The 22520-nt window shown below is 46.0% G+C and overlaps 1 protein-coding gene across 1 annotated transcript in view; it reads right to left on the bottom strand.

Moving 5' to 3' along the window:
* LOXHD1 (lipoxygenase homology PLAT domains 1) overlaps positions 1 to 22520 on the bottom strand; it is a 226254-nt gene that overhangs the window by 182869 nt on the left and 20865 nt on the right. Inside the window, exon 5 of the mRNA XM_082416684.1 lies at positions 3025 to 3123. Within this exon, the coding sequence (XP_082272810.1) occupies positions 3025 to 3123 (99 nt within the window). The remainder of the gene's footprint in view (positions 1 to 3024; positions 3124 to 22520) is intronic.

Below are 22520 nucleotides of genomic sequence, written 5' to 3'. Positions count from 1 at the left end.
ACTTATCAGTTACTGAGTGTTGTATTAAAATCTTCCACTATGATTATGTACTTGTCAAGTTTCTCCAATAATTTTATTATTTTTTGCTTTACATATTTTGAAAATATGTTGTTAAAACTGTACAAGTTCAGAATTATCATATCTTCCAGGTTAATTGCTCTTTTTGTCATTGTATAATATACTTATTTCTAATGAAGTGTTTTGTCTGAAAGTTTAATTTGATGGATATTAATATAGCTGCACCAGCTTCTTTCTTGTAGTTGATATGTTCCTGGTATACTTTATTCCATTGTATATATTCTCAGACATTTATGTATCATATATTTAAGCTGGATTTTATTTCTTTTAATTTAATATGAGAATATCGATTCTTTAATTGATGAGTTTAGTTTATTTCTATTTACTGTATTATTTACACACTTATCTTACTTTTTGCCAGTAGCCATGTTTTTTCTTTCTTCATTTCCTGACTTCTATTTGGTTGATTGAGTCTTTATTCCCTTTTATTCCCTCCATTGGCTTAGAAATGACACATTTCTATTTGGGGATGGTTACTTTTACAATTTTAATATGCATACTTGACATATTAAAGTCTAAAGTTAATCAATTTCTCTGCTCTCCTAGGGTAGGGGAATGGGCTACAACCAAGTTATGTTTTAACTCTCATTATCTCCTTTCTTTCTCAAAGATCACTATCTTTTAGTGTTTAGGGTCCTGATTTTCTCATGTCTTGATAATAGTTATTATTAGCATAATTTTATATAGTCAATGCTTGCTTAAATTTGTTATATAATTATCATTTTGGGGGCTCACCTTTGTTTCTTGCATCTCACACTTTTCTTCTGGGTACAATTTTCTTTTTCTTAAAGTATATCCTTCAGTGGTCATTTAAGTGTGGGTCTATGAGTGAGTGGTCAGTCCTATTTCTCTTTGTTTGCTTGGAAATCCGTTAATTTTGCCCTCACTCTGGAATGATAACCTAGCTGAGTACAGAATTCTAGGTTGATATATTTCCTTGCTCAGAAGATTGAAGTTTGGGGTTTTTTTGTTTGTTTTTTGTTTTGTTTTTGCTTTTTTTTTTTTGGCCGTGCCACACAGCTTATGGGATCTTAGTTCCACGACCACTGGACCGTCAGGGAATTCCCAGAAGATTGAAGATATTATTCCATGAACTTATACCCTCTATAGCTTGCTGATAGGAATTTGCTATCAATCTAATTGCGTTTATAGAAGATAATCCACCAAATCTGGTTACTTTTAAGATCTTTCTCTTGGCCTTTGGCTTCACTACAATGAATCTAAATGTGGATCTGTTTTTATTTATCATGTTCAATGTCTTTTGTTACTTTAATCTGAAGATTCATATCTTTGCTTAATTCTGAAAAAACATGATCAGCCATTATCTATTCAAATATTTCCTCTCACCTATTCTATATATTCTGTTTCTGAAACTCCTGTTCAACATGTCAGAACTTATTCTCTCCTCCACATCTCATGACCTCTCATTGACATTTTCCAACCCTTTATGTCTCTGCCACATCTGCATATTTTGTTTATATTTATCTTACAGCTCAATAATTCTCTATTCAACAGTTTCTAATTGTGTTGTTTAACCCATCCATTAAGTGTTTATATTTAGTAACTATATTTTCATTTCCTGTATTTCTGTTTGCTATATTTTTCATAGTGCCTTGTTGTTTTCCTTAACTGTTTCTTTCATGTCTATAGACAGTTTAAACATACTTAAGTTATAGCCTTTCTCAGATTACTCTATTACCTGAAATTCTGGAGGATTTAATCTTATTGTCTGTTGTGTCTATTGATGGTTAGTCATGGTGGATTGTGTCCTTGAGTGTTTTGTAGTTTTGGAAAGTGAACTCAGCTCCAGTACTTTCTATGTGGGAATCTCACGAAGTCTTGCAAGTGCTTCTGCCAAGCACCGAAGGGTATTACTGGCATGGAACGAATTTTCTGTACCCGAGGGGGAGGGTTCCCAAATCACACTTGTAGTGTAAAATCAGACCTCAAGCCCACATGTGTGTAAGCCTAAGATATCAATTTCCCATCAACTGTCTTTTTAATCTAGAGTTCTTACAGAGATAATTTACTATATTGATGAGCAATTTTTTTCCTAGTCTATTTTTTCACTGAAGATGTTCCTGTGAACCTTCAGGGATCCTGGTTTTATGTGTGGTTCTAATTTTTTGCATATTTTGCCTCATACACAGCCACAATATCATTTTCTGACCCAAATGTGTATGGAAATCCATCCTGTAGATTGTTGAACATAAAGGCTCCCTGCTTCCAAGATCCACAACATCAATTCATAGCTGATACTTTGGTTTAAGTTCTCTCTTCATTTCTGACACCTGGAGATTTCTCTTTTTTCTTAAAATCCCAGCAATGCATTTTTAATTATTTAATATACTGTGTCCAAAATTCATGTCTTTGTAGCTCTCTGACTCCTATAGTATTCCCTTAAATTGGCAGCCGCAGGACAAGACCACCTGTCTCAGTTCTGCTGGCCTGAACTTCCTTCCGACACTGGCAGCTGTGTCTGTGCCCTCAGTTCCTGCTCCACCTATGAGGCCAAGTGTAATTCTATCCCCTGGTCCCATTCTTGTCTGCCCCAAATCACTGCAATGAATCAGACCATGCCCAGTCACATCCCAAAATACAATTCAAGATGGGCATGGAGCCTAGGGAGATAGAGAGTAAGTGAGGATGAGTCCCCTGGAGATGTGGAGCCTGGGTCTGTTACAGGATGCAGGACGATTTTAAATCAACCAAAAAACCAAGCACAACTTATTCTGAAAACACATCACACACACAAACTTGACAAGATGGACACCATGCTGCCCAAGGAAGGCCATGACAAACCACATCGCAAGAAGAAGAGAGAGGCTCAACAGGAGAGCCTAGAGGAAACCGGAGTTGCCTTCCTCTGCCAGGAGGGTGGAAAACAGCCCACTTAAGAAGTAGTTCTGGGCATGGCTTTTGAAGAAAGAATTTCAAACCCATTACCTGTGTCTCCATACTCTCCAAAGATATTGATGAAGACGTCAGCATCAGTCCCTGCACCAATGACATCACCAGTGTATACCTTGACTTCATACTTGTTACCTGGAAATGAAGACAGAGAAAGTCTCAGCTCATTCACGTCCTGAGTAGAGAAGAACAGAGGCCAAAGTAGCTACCAACCATCCACCTTTCCCTCCAGCAATGCATGAATTGTCACCATTACTTTCAATAACCAAGCAAGACACAAGTCACCTGACGTTGGTTCTAAATGGTCATGGCTGAACTGCGTGCAGAGCAGAAATCAGAGGTAGAGGGGACTTCTGTTTTCATCTACTAACTTGCTGCCTTGGGATGCATGAATCAACCCAAATACAACCAACCCACCACCAGCATTTCTCCCCTGGATACTGAAATGACTCCCACTGGGTTCCCAGCCTCTACTCTGTCTTCTCCAATCTGTTCTCTATGCTGCATCACAGTATAAAAATTCATGGGGGAAAATTGATTATGCAAATAAAAATCGAATTTATATGTAAGTTGTCAAGGCCATAACCAATGCAAAGACCAGAGGAACCAATAATAGCTAGCAAATGCATGTTCAGGCATTACCTCATTTAAAGACCTGTATCAGCTTCCTGTATCTTTGCTCCATTTATTGAACAGAAATCCATTCTCTGTAACCCCAGAATGCTTCAGCCTTGGCCATGGCCTCAAGTCAGGGGGTGGTGGAGCTCAAGGTAAACTTGACAACATGTTGAGCCCTGCCCGGGTCTCCCCAACCAGAGCCTGCCTTAGGGTCGAGTAGCAAAAGCCAAGGGTTGCTATGTGGTGTGAAATGGAGATTCCTCTAGATTTTCTTTGGGTGCCAACAATTCTAAGGGCTGAGACAACTTTCCCTTCCCTTTCCCTTCCTACAATAGCTTTCTATTTTTCATGTACCAGCATCTTTTTTTTTTTAGATGTCTTATGCCTAGTATATGAAGCTGATAAAAATTAGAGCTGTTTTATTTGAGGCCCAAATCAGGGCCCCTCTGCCCCCCTCCTCCCTAGAGCCTTCCTCCATGTCCCAGCCCCCACGTGTCTTGCTCCTCTGTACTCCTTGGCTCTGCCATGTTGTCTGTGTCAATGATTTCCAAGTTTCACCATCTCTTCCTTGTGCTGTTTGCTGTTTCCTGCAGGTGAGAATTCTATGTTCCTCAAGAACTTAAAAGAGGTCTGGGAGCAAGACTTCTTTCTCTCATATGGCTTCTCTCACAGCCCCTAGCACAGTGCTGGGCACATATTAGAGTCTCACTGAGTACTTTGAAAAGCTAATTGAATTGAATTTCCTAAATCTCAAAGTTTCGTGAAGTTGCTCAGGGCAAAGGACTGAGGTGGGGAGGTGAGAAGAAAACTAATTTCATCCCTTCCCATCTCAAATCTTGTCCAGCAGTACAGGGCTGCCCTCTAGAGATGACACAGTGCAGAATCCCGCAGGGGACCCACGGAGGACACTCCACCCACACGGCCCTGAAGGTTGGCCTTTGACCTGCTGAGGACATTGAGCCAAGAAGGAGCAAAGTCTTCTCTTTCTCTCCTCAATCTTTACTTGGTGAAACCCATCCAGGGAGAGGGAAGACCCTCCAATCTTTGTCCCCAGATGAAGGCTTCAGTAGGACAGTTGTTCTCAGATTCCCGCCCCTTCTTGCTTCACCACTAAGACCCTTCTGAGATGGGACACGGAGCCAGGGCCTTCAGAAGAGTCCAGACAGGCAAACCCCGGCTCAGTGACTTGAAACTTGGGCCACATTCAGGCTCCCAGGGGAGCTTGTTAACAAGGCAGATTTCCAGGTTGCCTTCCAGGCACCCTTCATCAGGGGGTTCATCCAGCGGATCCTGTTCTTGATCATCCTCCAAGGTGCACAGGCCTCCTGCAGGGGTTCTTTCCTCCTCTGGCTGGCAGGGCCTCTGAGAGCCACTCACTTGGGTTCAAGTCCTTTCTCAGGTGCAGTCCAGGGCTCACTTCACACAGAGGCAAAACCCCTCTGCAGGGCCGGTGGTGCCAGGGTGGTGTGGGGACTGGGAGAGGCTCTGAAGGCCACTGCTAAGCATCAGTCAGAGGGGCAACAGGACCCCAAAGGGAACTGGGCACAGTGAAGCAGGAGAAAGGATGAGGGGGCTGGGGAATATTTGTGGAATGATTCAGAGTAGCAGACACTCTGAATCATTCCAGAAGGCGGAATTTGAATTAGTGGGTTGAATTATAAAGAGGAATATTTTAGCTCACCAAAAGAAACATTTTCTAGTATCTAGGGCTATCCAACAAAGGACTGGGATGCCCTCGGGGGAAGTGAGTCTCCCAAGCCCAGAGACACCTAAGCAGTCTCTCTATGCCCAGCACATTGGTGGGGAGCCACCTGTCAGGGATGCCGTGGAGAAAATGGCAGAGGTGAGGGATGAGAGCACCAAGGGTCCTCTTCAATCTGCAATTCGACGACATTTGACCGGGAAAGACAGCCTTGCAGACTATGGAGGGAAGCCAGGAGAACAAGGAAGCATCTCAGAGGATGGGAGAGGTACCCAAGGCCCATGCAGACGAGGCCCGGGAAGCAGGAGCCCACGAAGGGCTTTGGGAACACACATCCTCATCCTTGGAAAGACCAGAGAAGCAGAGTACCAGGGCCGAAGTGAGGCAGCAGGGTGATTAGCCAAGGGTCAGGGGCCAATAGGCCAGAGAAAGCTTCCAGGCCTTGCCAGGTGAGGCTATCAGGGGCCCGTGCCCAGGGATCAGGAAGCCAGATGAACAGAATGCAGGAGGAAGCAGATTCTGGAACAAGGCTAGACTGTCTTCTAAACTCTGTGGAACTTTCTACAGCAAGATGAGGCGCTGGGTCCCCATGTAGCTGGCTGGGTGGATAGAAGATCATCCTTGATCACACTGAGGAGAGGCCAAGAACTGCCTTTTAAGTCTGCTCTTTAAAAGGCCCCATAGACAGACAAAGAAGCTTCTTTTATTACTGTTCTCTCTCCTTTTTCCCATATTTCCTCTTCAGGCAGAACCCCATAATATCTGATTTTGCCATTTTCCAAGCAAGCCCTAGGGCCCAGCGCCCATTCTAAGTTGTGATGAAGTGCATATATTGATGAAAGAATAAAAGCAGGCCTCCGTTCCCTCGCCATTGGCAGACGGCCAGCACAGTACAGCAAGGCTTCCTCTTAAGTGGTCACGTGAGAGCCCCCCAATTTCCCGTGATCAGAGTTTCAACAAACGCAAACTTGCCTTTCTGACACAGTGGGTGGTTCGGCCAGGAGGAAAGGGGAAGGGCCAGGAAAAATCCCTGCCCCAGAGGCCAAGGGAGCAAGGCAGTCTGGAGAAAGATGATGAGAAGAAAGGTGGAAAGAAGAGGCCAGGAATGACTCGCCTTCCCTGGCAAATAATACTAAACCTCCACACAGGTGTTGCAGTTCACAAGGCACTTGCGTGTCCTTGATGGAGTCTGACCTATGCAAGGGCCACGCGAGGAGGCAGGTACTGTGCACATTCTTACTGACGGACGAGGTACCGGGGCTCAGAGAGCAAGGTGGCTTAGCTGAGGACACACAGCTGCTAAATGTTGCCAGCAGGGCTCAAAGCCATGTCTCTTGTCTCCAAATCCAGGGCTGTTTCCAGAATACCTCATGGGCTCTCATGCTCTTGGCCAGAGGTCAGCAACAGTTTTCTGTAAGTGCCAGATAATAAATATTCTAGGGCTTGCAGGCCACTTGGTCTCTGTTGCAACTACTCAGCTCTGGTGCTGTAGCACCAAAGCAGCTGGATACAATCCTATGTAAATACTACATAAGCAGATGGGTCCAGCTGGAAAACTGGGCCCAGCCCAGTTTTCTTGGGGAAAAAAAAAGAAAGTTTTTTTTCTAAGAAAACTTTATTTATGGACATGGACACTTGAACTTCACAGAACTTTCCTGTGTCGTGGAATATTATTCTTGTTTTGATTTCTTTTCAACCCTTTAAATATGTAAAAGCCTTTCTAGGCTCATGGTCCACACAAAGATAGGTAGAAGGCCGGGTTTGGCCACCCCCTGCCCTGTGTTCTCTTGTGCTCTCAGGCACCGTCCTGTGTGTTTCTGGCAGAGGACTGCAGGCGACTCTTCTCTCTGTGGCCTGGGTGGGAACGGAGCTGCCTGGCGCAGGGGAGTCAGCTGCTGGTTGCAGGATAATCACAGCACATCCTAACCACTAGCTAAGCAGCTCAGGGCTCTGAAGGTGGGGGAACTATTGCCCTTGCTCTGTTGGGGTAGAAGGAGTGAGAAGGAGCAGGTCCTGTGCTCCGTTTTTCCTGCCCTTACAATGTTGTGTGACTAGGCTGAGCCTGGTGTTCCCCTGAGTCCAGGGGAAGGGGGTCTGGTCTGGGGTTTTCTGAAGGTGGGGACGATGGCAGGTCCAGCTCTGCAACCTTAGGCGTTATGCCTTTCAGCTCATTGCCTGGTTGTGAACGGGCAAGGAGCAGAGATGGGAAGAGAAGGGAAGGTCAGGCCGGAGGAGGAGGTAACAAGGAGTTCATCCCCCTTCCTGAGTGAGCATGGGAGAATCAGGGACTGGAGATGGCCCACCCCGGCCCTAGAGTTGGCCTGTGGTTTACCCATTTGGCATATTATCTGTTATAAAATTCTCCCTAGAACTGATTTCTCTCTGGCCTTTCAGCAGGGTTACCGTTAGCCCAAACGGTGCCTTTGTGCAAATTAGATAAAGGGATCCCTTCCTCAAGACACGTTACTGCCATCTGTTGGATAACTGTCATAATAAATGCATAAATCTACAAACTCTATGATGTGAAAGGAATCTCCTTACATAGTTGCACTTGTGCAGTGCATAGCCTGTACATCTGAACCCAGCAACCCTACCTTTCAGGTAGTAGCCTCCTTCCACTAAAGGGCAACGGAGCTCGGAGTGGACAAACTAATTGAAACGATGATCTGAACAATATACAACAGATACAGATCACGGTGCCAATCACATGGTGCCTTCCAAAGCCAAACAGCGTTGAGCTGGGGTCCTGTACAGATAGTATCATTTACAGCTTAAAGACAGATTGCTACCTCAAGGCCCCATCATTGGGCTGTCTGTGTCCTTCTTGCCCTGCCCAGGGGATACCCAAGTCCAGCCTTGCCCTTGTCCTTTTTTGCTTCTGCACGCCCCATTGCAGAGGCACAAGGCTACTCCTTCCAAACAGGAAATCTGTCCCCTGCGGACCAGCCGGAAGCTGCCTGTGCGGGCCTCCAGAAAAGGCAGGCCATGGCGGGCCCCAGATGCCTCCTGCGCTGCCGGGTGTGCCAGCGGCTCCCACAGCCTCCCCGGCGTGTTGTCTGGAACAGTCATCACACAGCAGTGACAGGACACATCTCCAGAGAGCAACCCTGCGTGGCAGGGGGAGGCAGAGCCCTGAGGGGGCCGGAAGCCCCAAGTCCTGGTGCCGCGTGCACAACTGAGCCGGCTGAGTTGCTCTTTGTGTGCCCAGCAGCAGAAGCCTAGCAAAGACCCCATAACTAAGCCTCTGTCCCACTTGCCAAGGAAGAGACCATCCCATGCCCAATGTGGTTGGAGCCTCTGAGAAGCTCACGTGGTCCAGGCTTTTTCAGGAAGCAGAGAATCCTGAATGAGCTAATGATGGGCTGAGTTTCTTTCCCTGCCTTTCGCCCATCCCCAGATCCTGTTTAATTAGGACGTGGCTTTATTTATTTTGGCAGGTGAGACTGGGGAGGAGGGTTGGAAGGAGGATGACGGGTCCTGATTTTACCCCACCCCCAACCGCATCTGCCAGGTTCACACCCCGACACCCAGCACTTCCGCTCACCCAGAGCCAGGATGCCAACACACAGAAGTGAGATCTCACAGGCGCTGCGTGGGAGGAGATGAAAATGGCAGGGAGAGAGACTCAGGGGGGGCTGCCCTAGGGGTGGGAGCCTAGGGGGAACGTTCTCCCCCCAGCCAGGGAATGCCCCTAACTACTCAAGCCTGCATGGATATGGGGAGAACGTGGTCTGCAGAACCCAAGGATGGGCGGCAAGGCTCCATGCTGAGAGCTAGGTCATGGCCACTGATCAGTGAATGCCCTCCCAGGCCCATGGTCTCGAATTCTCCCTCCCCGAGTGCTGTCCCCAGACAGTTTCCTCTTTCTTCCCTCAGGTCCAGAGACCCAGATCTCTCACCCAGATTCACCCCGTTCTTTAAACAGGACTGGAACAGCTCTGTTTTCTCTATAAGGCCCTCAACCTCGCTGCCCTTGCAGACACACCCACTAATCAAGATAATAAGGGCCTCCAGGGCTTGCTGAGAACCTAGTGTGGGCCAGCACACCTATTATCTCGTGTAATCCTCACAATGACTATTGTCACCATCTGCTGATGAGGCAATCGATGGAAGCAGGAGGTTGAGACACTTAAGTTTTCACAGTTGGAAAAGATTGAAGCCCAGACCTGGACTCAAGGGATCCAGACAAGAAGGCTCTTTCCTTAGCTGTCATTCCACCCACCCTACCGGGAGTAGCTTAAACCCCAGATTCTCTCTGAAGGGCCCTACCTCCCAAGCCCTAAGTGCTCCACTCCAGAACTTCTGGGGTCTGCATCGCTTATTTGGCACTTACCACGTGCTAGAACACAGGCCGTGGGTTGAACTCAGCTGAGCCTGGTTACACAAAATTAAAACATCACTCAGTCATGAATAGTCGCTCTTGGGTGGCAATCAAGAAAAAATACTCGGGCTTCCCTTGTGGCACAGTGGTTGAGAATCCGCCTGCTAATGCAGGGGACACGGGTTTGAGCCCTGGTCTGGGAAGATCCCACATGCCACGGAGCAACTGGGCCCGTGAGCCACAATTACTGAGCCTGCGCGTCTGGAGCCTGTGCCCCGCAACGGGAGGGGCCGCGATAGTGAGAGGCCCACGCACCGCGTTGAAGAGTGGCCCCCGCTTGCCGCAACTAGAGAAAGCCCTCGTACGAAACGAAGACCCAACACAGCTAAAAATAAATAAATTAAAATAAATAAATTTAAAAAAAAAAAAGAAAAAATACTCTGCTCTTTTCATCCCCCCCCACCCCCAAATAAATATACAGCTCATATATTTCCTAGGAAACCGTGATGTCAGCCTAATGCTATCAGGTGTTTTAACAGTATGGAGTAGATAAGCTTTACTCTTCCTCGTGCTCACCTCCCTCATTGCCAAGCCCCACGGAGCTATTTCCACATGCGCCCCCATTGCTCGCCTGCCCCACTCCTGCTGCGCTGCCGAAGGTCCTTTCCTTCCATGCGCACACTCAGTAACTGTGGCTGCATTTCTCCTCTTTCCAACCCAGATTCCACTCCATTGCTGGAGTTTATCCTCCCACAGCGCTGGGAAGCCAGCACTTCTCAGGTGCTGCCCGAGGTGAGTAATATGTGTCGAAAGACTTATCATTCTGCAAACCCCTTGAGCCAACAGTTCAATCCCTGTGCATAACAATTAGTTTATGCTAGGAAATAATTGTGTTCATAGATTACCTAAAAAGATGTCTATCACAGCACTGTTAGTAATAACAAGAAATTGAGAACAACTTCAAAATATCCAAAATGAGGGATTGTTGGGGGTGAATTATAGTATTCACTTATTCATGGAATACCATGCAGCCATTTAAAATAATAGTTTAGAAGATTAGTCAATGCTATTAAGTGAGAAAAACTGGTTATAAATCTGACTATAATACAGTACCATTTTTCATCAATATATAGTGTTTAATACATTCATGCACAAAAAAAGAATAGAAAAGAAATTCACCAAAATGTTAACAGAGGTGTCTCTAAGGCTGTCCTACACAGTGATTAAGTTCAAGTCTCTGGGTTCACTTTTGGCTCCATCACTTGTAAACAAATTACTTAAACTTTTTGTGCCTTCACTTCCTTCATCTGCAAAATGGGGATGTGATAATACCTCCCTATGTCTGAAACATACAAACAGCTTATACAGCTTAATTTTTAAAAAAAGAAAAGAAAACAAAGAAACCAATCAAAAAATGGGCAGAAGACCTAAATAGACATTTTTCCAAAGAAGACATATAGGTACATGAGGCCAACAGGCACATGAAAAGTTGCTCAACATTCTTAATTGTTAGAGAAATGCAAATCAAAACTACAGTGAGGTAACACCTCATACCAGTCAAAATGGCCATCATCAAAAAGTCTACAAATAACAAATGCTGGAGAGGGTGTGGAGAAAAGGGAACTCTCCTACACTGTTGGTGGGAATGTTAAATTGGTACATCCACTATGGAGAACAGCATGGAGGCTCCTTAAAAAACTAAAAATACAGTTACCGTATGACCCAGCAATCCCACTCCTGGGCATATATCTAGAAAAGACAAAAACTCTAATTTGAAAAGATACATGCACCCCAATGTTCACAGCAGCACTATTTACAATAGCCAAGACATGGAAGCAACCTAAATGTCCATCAACAGATGAATGGATAATGAAGATGTGGCACATTTATACAATGGACTATTACTCAGCCAGAAAAAATGAATGAAATAATGCTATTTGCAACAACATAGATGGACCCAGAGATTATCACATTAAGTGAAGTAAGACAGAGAAAGACAAATATCATATGATATCACTTATATGTGGAATCTAAAAAAATAGTACAAATGAACTTATTTATGAAACAGAAATAGACTTACAGACATAGAAAACAAACTAATGGTTACCAAAGGGGAAAGCAGGGGAGGGATAAGTTTGGGATTAACAGATACAAACTACTATATATAAACTAGATAAACAACAAGGACCTACAGTCTAGCACAGGGAACTATATTCAAGATCTTGTAATAACCTATAATGGAAAAGAATCTGAAAAACACTTGACGCTCAGGGGAGGGGTCAAGTAGGAAACCATTGGTGGCTGGAATGGACACCCACAGGCCAAGGCAATATCTGTATCATAAATTCACGTTTTCATGATTACATAATATAGCTCTGCGAAAGTGCAATTTCCAAAAATAGAAACAAAGGTTATTATAAACACCTATTTGAAAACCAAAATAACCAAGTATGGGGCAAATATACAATTCCATGCATTCCTCCAAAGGTTCTGGCTGGTTGGTTGAAAGAGAATGTTGCTGGCAGTGGTCCCAGGGAACCTGAGGCCGCAGTGAAGCTGCAGATTTGAGGGTCTGTCCCCAGCTTTGTGAATGAGACACTGTGCCACCAGGACCCATCAGTTCCTAAAGTGCCCTCATTCTGTTTGAAAGCCTGGCGAACTCCTCACCCATGAAGTCGCAGATTGAGCATCACCTCCTCTATGAAGCCCTCCTGATTCCTCCTTCCTCTGTGCTTCCATTGGCCTGGGTCATCCCCCACCTACAACATTCTATCCCTTTGTACTGTGATTATTTACTGGCCTGACTCTCTCCCCTCTAGACTCTAAGCTCCTACAGAGAAAAGGCCTTACATATTTACCCGGAGCCCAGGATCTGGTGCAGAGAAGATTCCCGATAAATGCGCACTGCCCACTGAATCACTGAATGACATTGGAGGAGTATGAGCCGGCCTCTTGAGCCCAAGGCTCTAGCTCTGCCTATAGTTACACTGTGTGACCAAGAGCAGCTTGTTCAACTTCCCTGGGCTTCTGATCTCTTCTCTGTAACACAGAGGAGGGTATATAAGGTCGTTTTTGGTACTGAAATTATCTGATACTCTTCACTGGGGCCTCATTCAAAGCAGTTCTCTTCTTCCCACTCTTTCCGGAGATGACTTTCTGCAATGCTAGGTGGCAGCAGATGGGGTGGGTGGGAAGCTGCTGTGAAGTTCAGAGGAGGAGAGTGCTGTGGGACTGGCCCTGCTCTCCCCACCCCGAAGCCCTCGTGGCTGTGAGTCCGTGGACCCAGGATCACCTCTGTAGGGTTCCAAGGAATCATGATTCCCATGCAGCAGCCACAACAAATAGAGCTCAGGGGACCCTGAGTAACATTTGAGCTGGGTTCAGGGGAAATGTCAGGGAGAGGGAAGGGGTTTGGGAAGAGTGGTGCCCCTCACAAGCTTTGGCTGCCGTCAAGGTCATGAGCCTATCCCCAGTTGTCTAGATGAGCCTGCCGGATTCTAGAGGGGATCCTGGCACTTAGTGCCTCCAAAGTCCTTTCTGAGTCTGAGAGGCCAGAATCTTGAGTCTGTGCATCTCAGTGTCAGCATGAGCCTAGATGTGGAAGAAGCAGCAGGGGGAGAAACACTGGCTTTGTAACAACAGCGACAACCAGACTTGCCTCATGTACTGAGCATTTATTCTATGTTCTGCACTGCACTAAGTCCTTTAACGTTCACTCCCCTGATTAACAAGCTCAAGCACTTCCTGAAGTGGGAATTAATGTTATCCCCATTTTACAGATGAGGAAATAGAGGTACAGAGATTAAGGCATCTGTTCATGCTTAACTGGTAGAAAGGCAGAGCCAGATCTTGACCAGAGAGATTGGGGGTTCAGAGACAGAGCTCTTGGTAGGGAGATGGGCATGTGTAAAAGAATAGAAAGTAGGGGGTGAGGATGAAATGGGGAAAAAGCATCCACTGCAGAAGGGGAGGGACCAAAAGCCAATCTCCTCCTGCCTCCGTAGAGGAAGGCTAGCCCCAGACAATCTTCCGTTGGCTTGTGAAAATAAACACTCTACTAGTACTGAAAAGACCCAAGAGGCCACCTAGTGCCCCTACTCCACAGAGGAAGAAACTGAGGACAGGAGAGGAACTGAGCTCTGCCCCATGTCCCATCCCTGCTGGGGGCAAAGCCAGAACTAGAACTCAGAGTGCACAGCCCATATGCTTTCTGACCCAGAGAGCTATATTTTTAAATTAATGATCTAGCTACTCTGTGATATCATCCAGTAGAATCTGGGAGTAGGTCAGGGCTGCCGGTTTATTTGGCAGGGCTCTCACGATGGATGTCTTTTGCATCAGTCACCCAGGCTGCTTGCATTTGCTCCTGTACCATGCAGTTCTCTGGCTTGTCCGTAATCCACTGCAGGTCAGCACAATCTGCACGTGCCCCTAAGACGTTAATCACGATCCCTTTCTTGTTCTGTCCTTTTTTCAAATGCACCCTGGGCACTGTGCCCAACACGGTCTTGCCAAGACCTGGTGCACATCCGGAGCTGTGTGATAATCATTGTGTAGCATGGCCTGGGCTGGAAATTATAACCCAGTTACCTGATGAAATAAACAGGAGTGGAAACAGTGATTGTGCCAGAGGAACACAATGTCATTTTTACCTGGTCCCCAGCTCTGGGCAACTTTGGGCCCCCAGCACTGGCTGTCTCATTTGGTAGAGCCCAAAAAAAAAAAAAGCCAATCCATTTGCTCCAGACTGGGAAGCAATGAGAATGTCATCTGCCTCCCCGCCGCCTGCACACTGCAGCCCACCCGCCCAAGCTGTTGCGGGCTCCCTTTCCTCCAACTACCAGCCCCTCAGCCTCTTTAGAGCACAACACAAAACTGGTTGCAGTCGTATTTATTATTAATCCACCAAAGAAGACTAAACGCTCCTTAGAAGAAGGCTTGTCCCTAACGAACAGGTCCCAGCTGGGAGCAGGGCTGGTGGCTGGACCCACCTCACTCCGGGCCCTTCTGAATGCACGGGCCCTCTCGGCTGTCAGTGAGGCCTGGTCTGAAACCCTGATGAACTGTTGTGCCTGCGCTCTGACAGCCCTGGCGTGTGCACAGCCCCCAGGCCAGCTGGAACTCAGCTCCTGCCTTCAGAGGCCTGTCTCACTGCCAAGCTGGCAGGCTCTCCTGTTGCGATGTGGGCTCAGTACTGATTTAAGCCACGTGATCAACTCAGTGCCTTTCAAGGTGGGAGGGTCTGTGGGTAGGCACCAGGATGGGGACAATTACTTGGCCAGAAGGCAGGAAATGACGTCATATTGGTAGTGAGAAGGCCATGTCTGCCCTAAACAGGTCTTGCCTGTGCCTCCCTACCGGTGAGAGCCCCTGGCTTACGCTCCTTTGAGCCCCAACACTGGGTCACCCCAAATCTACTCCATCTTATCCTGCCTGTCTACCTCCATGTCCCCACCCCTGATCTTTCAAGGCCACCCGCATCCCACCTCCAGCCTCAGGGATGTGCCCTGAGCCTCCCTGGGGCCAGAAAGGCATGGGTAGCCCTGCATTCTCAGCCTGTGTAAGTCTGAAGTGTGCTTATCAACTGCATGTGGGCGCTGTGCCCCATGAATGTCACACTAAAGGTGACCCAGAATCAAGGGGATCACTGGGCGGAAGAAACATGGAGCCAGGTGAAAGGGCTGCGAGATGCTTAGCTAGCAGAGTACTAGAGGAAGCTAGCTCCTCAAGGGCCCTTGGACACCATCCGGGTTTTCTGGTAAGATGAGGAGGCAGCCCAGAGGACAAGTAACTTGCCTAAGGGGCACAATTACAGAGGGGCAAGTCTAGAAGCCAGCTCTCTGTGCCCCAGGAGAGCTCTTTCCACCCATCTCTGCTGCTGGTCTTCATGAGTGGGTGTGTCTGCACACACCCCATACACACACGAGCCCACGTCCTATCGATCTTCACCCAAGCCCCACCGAAGTGACCAAGTGCGCAGGCACAAGTGAAAGTGTTACCCTCAGAGAAACCTGAGCTTAGCTGGAGACACCAGATAGACACATATTAAGGAGTTAGAGCCCAAAGAGGCGAACAGCGGTCCCTGAGATATGGTGTTTCTCAGCCATTTATCCATCTCAAAACTCCTGAGGGCTACAGCACACCCCCATCAGCCACAGTGGCTCATTCTGGCTGTATCTGATTCAGCCAGAATGTATCTGAACCTCAGGGAGCAGGTGGAAAATTCCTCCTCTCTGCCCATGAGATTCCTTACACATCCCCTAACTGCCTTTGGGGTGGGGGCACTACTCTGAGAATCACTGCACTACAGTGGAAGGCACAGACTTCAATTCTCCAGAGTTTGCAGGCAGAGAAAAACCCAAGGCAAGGCCACAGGTGATGCTTTCCAGAGAGGCTGGGGCTTTAGACCCAATGGGGTTTGGGCGGCATGGAGAAAACCAAAGGAAAGGGTGAAAGAGAGCAGGTGAGAGGGAAGAGGCACGGGCCCTGAGGTTTCCTCTGACCCTGGTATATGTTTTAGTGGGCGATCCACAATTTTCTCTCTAACTGACTTGAGACAGATGTCTGGGAGAAAGGAGAAGCCCCCAAGACAGCAGGCAGGCAGGCCCTGGGGCTCTGGCGAGAGCAGTCCTATTCAGTCCTTTTTGGGGTAGCTGAGGTGGGGCCTGAACCCCAGAAACTGCTCTCAGTAGTCTGGCTTCCACTCCACAGTCTGGGAGCAGGTGGGGAGAGGGTGTCTCATCCTGTGCCTCAGGCTTCAATCCCATTTCCCATGGGTCCCTTGAAACCTCTTCATGGTTTATTAGTGTCGGAGAGAACAGCTTTCAGAGCACTGCCTGCCAGACACTAGAGCCAACACAGTCTGAGCAAACAGGTTGAGAAAGGGAAGTTGCTGGCCTGAGATCAAGAAACAGAGGAGGCGACTACTCAGGGTCATGGAAGTTCACCCTGACCTTCGTTGTAGGTGCAAAGCGGAGATAATAATAGACCTTACTTCCTCAGGGTGTTATGAATTTTAAATAAGATACTAACTGTAAGGTATATGCACACGAAGGCACAGTCTGAAGAAGGATTTTGTCCATAGCTAGTAGGTGGCATTGTTGGGATTTGAACCTAGGACTCTGTGACTTGAGACGGGAGCTCTGAGCCATCGTGCCCTCCACCCTCTCTGTGAATACCTCGTACTGTGGCAATGTCTGTCCTCTCTTGGACCCTGAGCACCTTGAGGGAAAAGACCATGTTTCTACCCTGACCCAGAATCTAGGAGCAGGTCAGGGGGCATCACCAATGGCAGTTGCTAATGGTGAGGTTTCAGTTCGAGGTCTAGGAGACTGACTGTCCTTAGATCCTGGCCAAGGGCTTTCATCAGTGTGTAAATGTCAATGCCCCCTCTGGGTTCTGGGTGTCAAAAGGGTGAACCATTCCAGACAGGATGAAATAAATCCTCCAGGAAGGGAATCAGGTGTCCATGTCAATGGAGGTGGGGGAATGCAGAGAAGCAGATGGCAGGAGGGAAAATTCGCCACGCTTCTGGAACGATTTGAGAGTCAAGACTGTGTTTCCAGGTATAATCAATACAGATATGCTGAAAAAGCAGCTGCCAACCTTCCCCAGGCCCCAGAAGGTGCCAGGACCCCTGACACCCATTCTAAGAAGGAAATGAGCATAGAGATGGCTGCAAACTCCCTGTTCAGGCTGCATATATATCTGAGATGCTTAATTAGGAGGTGTGATGTCTGCCTGGATCATTTTTTTGTTGAGAGGTGGTGGAGAGCCAGCCAAGATTGGGACACCCACACCTGCTGACTCACGTGGGAATGAGTCAGGAGAATCCATAGGCTTCTCCAGCAGCCTCTAAGTCCTGGGCAAGGACTGAGGACTTGGGGTGGAGAGAGCATTTTCATCTTTTCTTCCAGGTGATTATGGTGTAGGGTCACTGTTAAAAATAGTTAATGAGAATTTAGGGTGCATTAAAAGAAGCAGGACATAAACCAAATGTCCATTAACCGACAAATGGATAAATAAAATGTAGTATAAATATAAAAAGGGATATTATTAGGCCATAAAAAGAAATGAAGTACTGATATATGCTATAACATGAATAAACCTTGAAAACATGCTGTATGAAAGAAACAAGTCACAAAAGGCCCTGTATTACATGATTCTGTGTATATGAAATGTCTAGAATAGACAAAACTATAAAGATAGAAAGTAAATTAATGGTTGCCTAGAGCTAGGGAGTATTGGGAGGGTTGTGTTGTGAGTGACTGCTAAAGGATATAGGACTTCTTTTGGAATGATAAAAATGTTCTAAATTTGATTGTGGTGATGGTTGCACAACTTCACGAATATACAAAAAACCATTGAATGTACACTTTAAGGGTGAATTATATGGTATGTGAAGTATATCCCAATAAAGCTGTTAACAAAAAAACTAGAAAAAAAGAAGCAGGACATCAAGGGACCCTGAAGAGCTAAAACAATCTTTAAAAAGAATAACAGGGACTTCCCTGGAGATCCAGTGGTTAAGACTTTGCCCTCCAATGCAGGGGGTGCAAGTTCGATCCCTGGTCAGGGAGCTAAGATCCCACATGCCTCAGGGCCAAAAAACCAAAACATAAAGCAAGCAATATTGTAACAAATTCAATAAAGCCTTTAAAAATGGTCCACATCAAAAAATCTAAAAAATAAAATAAAATAATAAATAAAAAGAAGAACAAATTTGGAGGCCTCACACATCCTGATTTCAAAACTCCCACAAAATTACAGTAATCAAAATGGTGTGGTACTAGCATAAGGACAGACATTTAAACCAATGGAATATAACAGAGAGCCCAGAAATAAACCCTCATATATATGGCCAAATGATTTTCAACAAGGGTGCTAAGACCATTCAATGGAGAATGGTCTTAACACAGTCTTTTCTACAAATGGTGCTGAGAAAACTGAATATCCACACACAAAAGAATGAAGTTGGACCCTTACCTTTCACCATATACAAAATTTAATTCAAAATAGATCAACAACCAAAATGTAAGAGCTAAATCTATAGCACTCTTAGAAGAAAACATGGGACAAAAGCTTCATGACATAGGATTTGGCAGTGACTTTGGATATGACACCAGAAGCATAAGCAACAAAAGAAAAACTAGATAAATTAGACTTCATAAAAATTAAAAACTTTTATGCACCAGCAGACACAAACAGCACAAAAGGCAGCCCATGGAATGGGAGAAAATATTTGTAAATCATGTCTGATAAAGGGTTTATATCCAGAAATATATTCTGGATAGACTCTTACAACTCCACAAGAAAACAAACAACCTGATTAAAAAATGGGCAAAGGACTTGAATGGACATTTCTCCAAAAAGATATACAAATGACCAATAAGCACATGAAGAGATGCTCAACATCACTTATCCCCAGGAAATGCAAATCGAAACCACAGTTGAGATACCACCTCACAACCATTAAGATGGTTATTATCAAATATAAACAAATAAAAACCCCAGAAAATAACAAGTATTGATGAGTGTGTGGAAAAATTAGAATTGCTGGTAGGAATGCAAAATGGTGCAGCTGCTGCGGAAAGGAGCGTGGCAGTTCCTCAAAAAGTTAAACATAGAATTACCATATGATCCAGTAATTCCACTTCTGGGTATATATCCAAAAGAACTGAAGGCAGGAACTCGAACAGATATTCATACACCAATGTTTACAGCAACATTATTCACTATAGTCAAAAGGTGGAAACAACCCAAAGGTCCATTGACAGACAAATGGATAAATAAAATGCGGTCTATACATACAATGGAATATTATTCGGCCTTACAAAGAAAGGAAATTCTGACACAGGCTACAATGTGGATGAACCTTGAAGATACTATGCTAAGTGAAATAAGCAGTCACGAAAGGACAAATATTCTATGATTCCACTTATATGATGTTCCTAAGTAGTCATTTTCAAAGAGACAGGAAGAAGAATAGAGGTTACCAGGGGTGGGGGGAGGGGGATGGGAATATGGAGTTATTCTTTAATAGGTACAAATTTCAGTTGGGGAAGACGAAAGAATTCTGGAGATGGATTGTGGTGATGGTTTCACAACAATGTGAATGTACTTAGTGCCATTGAATGGTGCACTTGAAAATAGTTAAGATGGTAAATATTATGCGTATTTTTCCACAATGATTTTTTAAAAGAAGCAGGCAATGGAGTCAGGGAGGCCCTCTGCATGCTGTTCTGATGAGGCCCCATCTGAAACACAGGGTTCTAGCTTGGGAGGCACGTTCTTGAGGGGCAATGATAAACCAGGGCTGCTCAGGAGCCAGGCTGGGGATGAGCCACAAGAGGAGAGGCTGAGGAACCTGGGGGTGCAATCCCGAGAGGAGAGAGCCCTGTCTTCCTACAGCCGAAGGGCTGACGTGAAAACCTCCTGCGCCGGGTGAGGGGAGGTCTGAATCAGACTGGCAAACATCTCAGGGAGACTCATGGGGGTTTAATTTCAGGCTGACCCTTCTGACAACAAGTGCCGCTCAGCAGTGGGATGGGTTGCCCTGGGAGGTTGGGCAGCATCCCCCGCTCAAGAAAGGCTAGATTTAAACCAAGGCTGGAGAAGCAACTGGCGGGGATGCTGTGGAAGGACTCCTGTGACAGCAGGAGACTGGGCCAGCTGACCTCCATGAGCCCCTCGCTCTGATCCCTCAGGCTCTGATCTCTCAGGTGCCCTAGCCTTGCCCGGTCCAAGGGGCAGACGGAAGGCACATCCCACCAACAACTAGTAGCCCTGCCTTCGAGTCCCAGCTCTGTCAGTGATTGGCTGTCTGATCTTGGATGAGTCACCACCTCCCGGGCCTCAGTTTACTCATCTGTGTAATTAACACCTGTCTGCCTTCCCTCACCCCCACCCCCAGAAGTGTGGCAAGGACAAAGTGAAGCAAAGACTCATGAAGAGGCGAGCCCAGATACCTTCGCAGCCCTCCTCCCCTCCCTCCTGGCCTCTGCTTTCCCTTTCTCTCAGAGCAGGGCTGGTAGTGTTTCCAAGGATGCAGTTTGCACACCACTGGTGGTACGTGGGATGCTAGGGGTGATAACATGAGGCTTATCTAATGTTGCATATTTATTTTAATATGTGCTAATTATCCTTGATATTTGTAGCAAAGGATAACAATAAAGTTTTTAATGATAGCGATATCGACTTTCTTTTTAAAATATACTTACAAGTTAATATAAGTTGTAAAAAGTGAGTTAAAGAAGAGTAATAATAATGAAAGTGATATCTGAATAAAGCAAAAGTCTTGAAGGAGGAATGTGAGTGGCTGGGATTTGGGAACCCCAGATGGACTGGGGAGATATAACAGCCTGGGCCCCCAGGCCTGGTGATCAGATGCAAAGAAAACCAAAAGAAAAAGCCTTTTTGGTTGGACCTATTGCCTGGTTTCCTTAAGGTGCCAGATCTTACCAACCGATTGACAATTAAGAAATAGAACTAGGTTCTTGGATCCTCCATCCACATGACTGTTGACTTCTACCTCCTTCTTCTTGAACCTGCTGTCTCTGTTCATACTCATGACAGTGGCTCCATGAGGAAAAGGACAGTCCTGACTCAGCCATTCCCCTCAAGGTGGTAGGAACATGTTGGGTCCCTCCCCTAAAGTATACTTAAACAGAAGCCTAGAGAGGAAATGCCAGGCTCTGTGCCACGCGGCGAGGGTGATATTCTTGTCCAGGGCAGCAGTTCCAGTACACCTCGGCTTAGCATCTGCACCAGGGAGGGCAAGCTCCCCTCAGGCACTTGTGTCTTTAAGCATGATATGCGAGATCCCCTGTAGAGGAACCATCTAGAAAACTAATCAAGGCCCAGTCCCCTCCACTCCACTATTATCTGCTGATCACCTTGGTCAAAGGGTCGGTCGGTCAGTCTGGAACACTTACCTTCCCTGAGGAGCTGGAATGAAAGAAGGTTCCAGCTGATTATTAGCCAGAACATTGGGAGATGGCCCTTGAGGGTGGAGAGAGGGGAACAAGGGGAGGAGGGCATGGAATACACACTGAAAATGCCCCCTTTCCTCTCTTCTCCTTCTATTGTGGCTCACATCACACATTTTGAAATATTTTTACCTGTCAAACTATGAATAAAGAAATAATTATCGTCCCCATTTTGATGATCAAAGACCTCCGAACACCAAATTAGTATAATTCCAGGTGAAAAGAAAAGAATCTTAACCTTTTGTTTACCAATGCAGTCCCTGAATATTTGAAGATCATGTTTTTCATTCCCTCTCCCAGAATCTAGCCTGGAAATATTAAAAACCCAATGCCCCCCAGCCCATAAAGGAACAGGGAGCCCAGCTAGGCAGCCTGATTCAGAGACTTTAAGAAAACACTACCCTGGACAGTTCTTGTGGAAAGTTGGGGAACCACTGAGTTACATTCATTCTTTCTCAATGGTGATTTTCAGAAGCTCTTCTCCTAACAGTGGAGCAATGGATTTTCATGTGACCAAAGCAGAAGGTTGGATAAGGAGCTAAAAGGAGGGAAAAGGCCAAGAAAGGGGAAACTAAGAGAACAAAAGAGAAAGATGGCAAGCTTGACAATTTGCTAAGGATTGGTCCTGATAAAGAGACTGGATCAAGGATTAAAGTGCTTAAGGTCTATAGGAGAATTGGTGAAATTCACCCCAATAGAAAAGACAGGCACAGGGGGCATGGGCAGACAATTCACACACACACACACCACAAATGGCCAATAAACGTATGAAAATGTTCAACCTCACCAGTAATCAAAGAGAGAACATTGAAAAGCTCCTTTTCCAGAATGGCATCACCAAAAAACCTACAAACAATAAATGCTGGAGAGGGTGTGGAGAAAAGTGAATCCTCCTACATTATAG

This window comes from Balaenoptera physalus (assembly GCF_965194825.1).
Source record: "Balaenoptera physalus genome assembly, chromosome: 12".
NCBI classification, from domain to species: Eukaryota; Metazoa; Chordata; class Mammalia; order Artiodactyla; family Balaenopteridae; genus Balaenoptera; species Balaenoptera physalus.
This window is presented reverse-complemented; position numbering and strand designations above follow the sequence as displayed.